This window comes from Temnothorax curvispinosus, unplaced genomic scaffold (assembly GCF_003070985.1).
Source record: "Temnothorax curvispinosus isolate PA1 unplaced genomic scaffold, ASM307098v1 QBEX01011845.1, whole genome shotgun sequence".
In the NCBI taxonomy this organism is placed as follows: domain Eukaryota; kingdom Metazoa; phylum Arthropoda; class Insecta; order Hymenoptera; family Formicidae; genus Temnothorax; species Temnothorax curvispinosus.
This window is the reverse complement of record NW_020221625.1, coordinates 26,112-31,055: the sequence shown is the minus strand read 5'-3', so window position 1 is coordinate 31,055 and position 4,944 is coordinate 26,112. Positions and strand designations below refer to the sequence as shown.

General features: G+C 53.5%; 1 protein-coding gene across 1 annotated transcript; it reads left to right on the top strand.

The window, feature by feature from the left end:
* Positions 1 to 238: 238 nt before the first annotated feature.
* LOC112461830 lies at positions 239 to 3,901 on the top strand. Its single transcript, XM_025027228.1, has one exon. It carries the CDS (start codon positions 239 to 241, stop codon positions 3,899 to 3,901), a length of 3,663 nt encoding a protein of 1,220 aa, XP_024882996.1.
* The last annotated feature ends 1,043 nt before the right edge of the window (positions 3,902 to 4,944 follow it).

The window sequence follows — 4,944 nt, the reverse complement described above, 5'->3', positions numbered from 1 at the left end:
TTTCGTGGATTCTTAATCTCCGTGTAAATAAGTGTATATATTCTGTGTAAATATATTCTGTAAATAGACATACGAGAGTTAACTTGAAATAAGCCCCGTTCCCGCGCCTCTAACTCGATCTTCCTTCTGCTCACGCACATTTATTGGTCCTTCGAGCCGGATTTCGCGATATCCGCGCCGCGAGTGAGTGGTCAAGGGTGAGCTTCTCGTGCTACGAGTGACCGCCTGGAAGACGAAGATGAGCAACCCTGAGATGGAGGGACTTATCCGTTCGCAGAACGAACTGCACGGACGCATCGCGCGCGCCTATGAAAACTTGAAGAAAGCGGGAGGCGCAAGATTGACAATGGGACTGGTGGATGCTCGCCTCCAAGCCTTGGAATCGAACTGGAACAAGTTCGAGGAACAACACGGCAAACTGCTACTAATGCCTCCAGAGGTTCTCGCCGCCACTGACTATAAGAAACAGGACCTCCCGGCTTTGGTGGAGGAGACCTTCTTAACGCAGAAGGGAATGTTCCTGGACGTCCTCCTGTCGCACAAGGCGAGGGAGGAGGCTGCAGCTAAGAGTGAGACGTCGGAGACGGCGACAACGACTAATCGCACCACGTTACCGCGGATTCAGCTGCCGGAATTCTCAGGAAAATACGAGGACTGGCCGTCGTTCCGCGACCTCTTCCACTCTCTCATAGGCCGGGACGCTAACACGACGCCGGTGGAGAAGCTGCACTACCTCAAAACTTCCTTGAAAGGTGAGGCTGAGTTATTAGTCCGGAATATCGCGACGACGGCCGAAAATTATAACAATGCGTGGGACGTATTGAATGCGTATTATGAGAACAAGCGACTTCTCACCCGCGCGTATCTGTCCAATTTCCTTGCGCTAACGAAAATGAAGAGTGAATCGGCGGTCGAGCTTCGAAAGATTTTCCACGGCGTCAAAGCAACGGTCAGCTCGTTGGCGAGTATCGGTCGGCCTATAAACCGTAGCGAGGACCTATTCATTTATCTGGCGGTCGAACTTCTGGATCCGCGTTTGCGACGCGAGTGGGAAACGTCAATCGGCGACACGACCGAGCCTCCGACGTATGCGACTCTCGAGCAATTCCTGGATCGGCAGCTGCATACGCTCGAGTCGATGCAGCCTGCTAAGGTCGACGGAGCCGTCGGTAAGGCCGCGAGCGGAGCCGCCAAATCCGCGCGGAGCCACCTCGCTCGGAAGCAGGAGGGAAATCCGGACGCCAAGCGAGGTCGTTGCCACTGCTGCCAAAAGGACCATATCCTCATGTTCTGCGAGGACTACAAGAGGAAAACAGCCCAGGAACGGAAGCAGCTCGTCGACAACAAGAACCTGTGCCTGAACTGCCTCGGTTCTCACAAGGTCAGTGAGTGCGCGTCGAAGAAGGGGTGTGCAGCGTGTGGCGCGCGACACCATACTTCCGTCCACGATGCGTGTCGCGAGGTCGAGGTCGCGAAGACGGTTCACGCGGCTCAAGGACTTGCCGTAAAGCCGAGCGCGGTGCTCCTCGCCACCGCTCGCGTTCGCGTAGCCGATCGGTTCGGAACCTTGCATCACGCTCGCGCGCTGGTCGACCAGGGATCGGAGTCGTCCCTTGTGACCGAGCGCCTCGCGCAAAGATTAAAGTTACCGCGTTCTCGCACGTCGGTTTCGATATTCGGCGTCGGCGGACAGAAAACGGCCGTCGCAAAAGGACGCGTATCGCTGACTCTCGCGCCGCGAACCGACGGCCCCGCGATGTCGGTCTCCGCGCTCGTGCTCCCCCGGCTCACTATATACGCCGGCGGTGTCGAGGCCGTCGCTGACGCGTGGACTCATCTTCGGGGTCTGGAGCTGGCGGACCCCGAGTTCAGCGCGTCCGACTCGGTGGACATTCTCCTCGGTGCCGACGTTTACGCGGAAATATTACAAGAGGGACTTCGCAAGGGGGGTAGCCGCGAGCCCGTCGCGCAAAACACGACTCTTGGCTGGATTCTGTCCGGCGCTATCGGTGAAGGTGCTTCGAGTCACGTCGCGCAATCCTACCAGTGCCGTGTCGAGGACGAACTGTCGCAACTGGTGAGACGATTTTGGGAGCAGGAGGAGGTTCCGTCGGCTGCCGGACCGCTCTCGAAAGCCGATCAGGAGTGTGAGGAACATTTCGCGCGCACACATTCGCGTAAGCCCGACGGGCGCTACGTAGTGCGACTCCCCGTCGTCGAGCCGATGCCGAATCTCTGTGGTACGCGCCGCGCGGCCGTTCGCGTGATGAAGGCCATGGAAGCGAAGTTTGCGCGGGATGCTTCCTTCCATGCGCTGTATACAGATTTCATGCGTCAATATGTCGAGCTCGGGCATATGACGCCGGTCGATCCTCCGGCCGATCCGGCGAAAATGGCCGTCTGCTATCTGCCTCACCATGGAGTGATGAAGGAAACCAGCACGACGACGAAATTGCGAGTCGTCTTCAACGGTTCTTCCGCGCTGCCGACGGGAGCGGCGCTAAATAAGTATCTGCAGACCGGGCCGAACTTGCTGCCGGCTTTGGCCGAGATCTTACTCCGTTGGCGGCGTCACCGGTACGTTTTCGCGGCGGACATAGAGAAAATGTACCGGCAGATCGAAGTCCACCCGGAAGACAGGGATCTGCAGCGCATAGTCTGGCGTGAGAGTCCTAGCGATGTGTTGCAGGAATTTCTTTTAATCACTCTCACGTACGGGCTTGCTTGTTCCGCGTTCCTGGCGATTCGCACGCTCCATCAGCTGGAAAAGGACGAGGGAGTCGAGTTCCCGCTAGGAGCTATCGCCCTCCTACTGGAGACCTACATGGACGACGTATTGTCTGGCGCGGACACGATTTCGAGGGCCAAAGAGATCCGTCGTCAGCTGGACCGAATCTGCATGGCGGGCGGCTTCCCGCTCAAGAAGTGGTCGGCGAACGAGGCGTCGATACTCGATGAGGTCCCTCCTGAGGATCGCCTTCAACGCGAGCCCCGGTGGTGGCTCCCGGGAGAGAGCCACTTGACCCTCGGGCTGCGTTGGCATCCACGCGAAGATCAGTTCGCCTACTCGACGCAACTGACCCAACTGAAGGCTATTACGAAGCGGTCGGTCTTATCTTTAGCCGCTCGGCTATTCGATCCGCTGGGGTGGCTCGCCCCCACTACCGTATTAGCTAAAATTTTGTTTCAGTCCACCTGGTTGCTGGGATTGGATTGGGACACGCAGCTCCCTGACACCGACGTCCGACGATGGCTCGAATTCCAGGCCGGACTGCCTCTACTGGAAACGATCCGAGTGCCCCGATGGCTGGAGAGCGATCAAGAAGGTGTTAAGCGCGAACTGCACGGATTCGCCGACGCCTCGGAAAAGGCGTACGCAGCGGTGGTCTACCTGCGGACCGAAAGCTCGAGCGGCGAAGTAGTCGTGAGCCTCGTGACAGCGAAAACCAAAGTCGCTCCGTTAAAGCAGGTCAGTCTTGCACGGTTGGAGCTAAACGCTGCCGCCTTACTCGTCCGACTCGCCAATCATGCTCGGCGGGTCCTCAAGATAGAAGAGGATCCGACCCATCTGTGGACTGATGCGACCGTAGTGCTGGGCTGGATTCGAGGTCACCCTGCTTCCTGGAAGACATACGTGGCAAACAGAGTGAGTGAGATTCAGCTCACTCTCCCTGACGCTTATTGGCATCACGTCCCCGGGCGTGAAAACCCCGCCGACTGCGCGTCCCGAGGCCTCTTACCAAGGGAACTCGTGGAGCACCCGCTCTGGTGGCAGGGCCCGGCGTGGCTCCGAACTAAAACCGGTCCGCTCCCTTGGACGACGAAGTACCAGTCGACCTCCCGGAACGGCGCTCTCACATACATGCCGTGGCAGCCGCTACGGAGGAGCCCGAGCTGCTGACGAGGTACTCATCCCTGACGAGCTTGGCGCGGACGACAGCTTGGTGCCGCCGTTGGCTGCGGTGCCTGCGGGCGAGGCGGACTGCCCACGAGAAGCAGCCCGATTCCTCCGCTGGGCTCGTACTAACACGCGAGGAGCTCAACGACGCCATCGTGGGTTGGATCGGCTGGGTTCAATCCATTCATTTCAAGGGGGAAGCGATGGCCCTCCAAAAGAATTGGACTTTACAACAGACTATACGAAAATAAAAACATAAGTATTTTCACTTCTGCGAATTAAGAAGTTATTAATAATAGATGAATTTCGGAACATTTGTGTAAAAACTTGTAACATTTAACTAAAAATTACAAATTTTAATTAGCCATAATTGTAATAAATTTTTTAGCTGTACAAACAAAACGGTATTTGTTAGTATTTGTACGCAGTTGTAGTATTTTATGAGAAACTGAAAACTAAATTAGATTCTAAGTTGCATAGTTTTACGATACGTAAATTGTAGTAGATTTCTATAGTCCTTTATAAATAATTTTAGTATTCTACAAGTAAGCAGATGTTTTAATTTTTTAAGATTTTGTTTTTTCTTAAATTTTTAAAATTTTTAGATCTTTGTACTATTTTTTATAAAATTGTAATTTTTCATACTACTTGCAATAATTTCTTGATTTGAGAACATTGTAATTTGTAGTACTATGATCGTGGTCGTAGATATTTCTACAAAAAAATAACTATTTCTACAAAAAATTAAATATTTCAACAAAAATGTACAAATTTCTATTTCTAGTCAAATTTTGTAGTTATTTATAGAAATATTTCCGCTAGAGATGGTAGGACACGCGTCTTGTGTGTCAGCTGACGCGTGCGACGTTGCCAAGCAGCCACTCAAGACGGCCGCCATGACTCTTGTGTCGTGTCGAAACGTCGAAAGTTGCCGAAAGTTTGTCGAAAGTTTCGCTTTATTTATAGGTACGGTCAATCAGTTTGGTGTCGCGTCAGTATCTTTAGAAATGTTTATTGCATCGATTAAACAATTTTTTATTCGTTCA

Bases quoted from the DNA above. Each gene is read 5' to 3' on its own strand.
- LOC112461830 (XM_025027228.1), top strand. From the start codon at position 239: ATGAGCAACCCTGAGATGGAGGGACTTATCCGTTCGCAGAACGAACTG.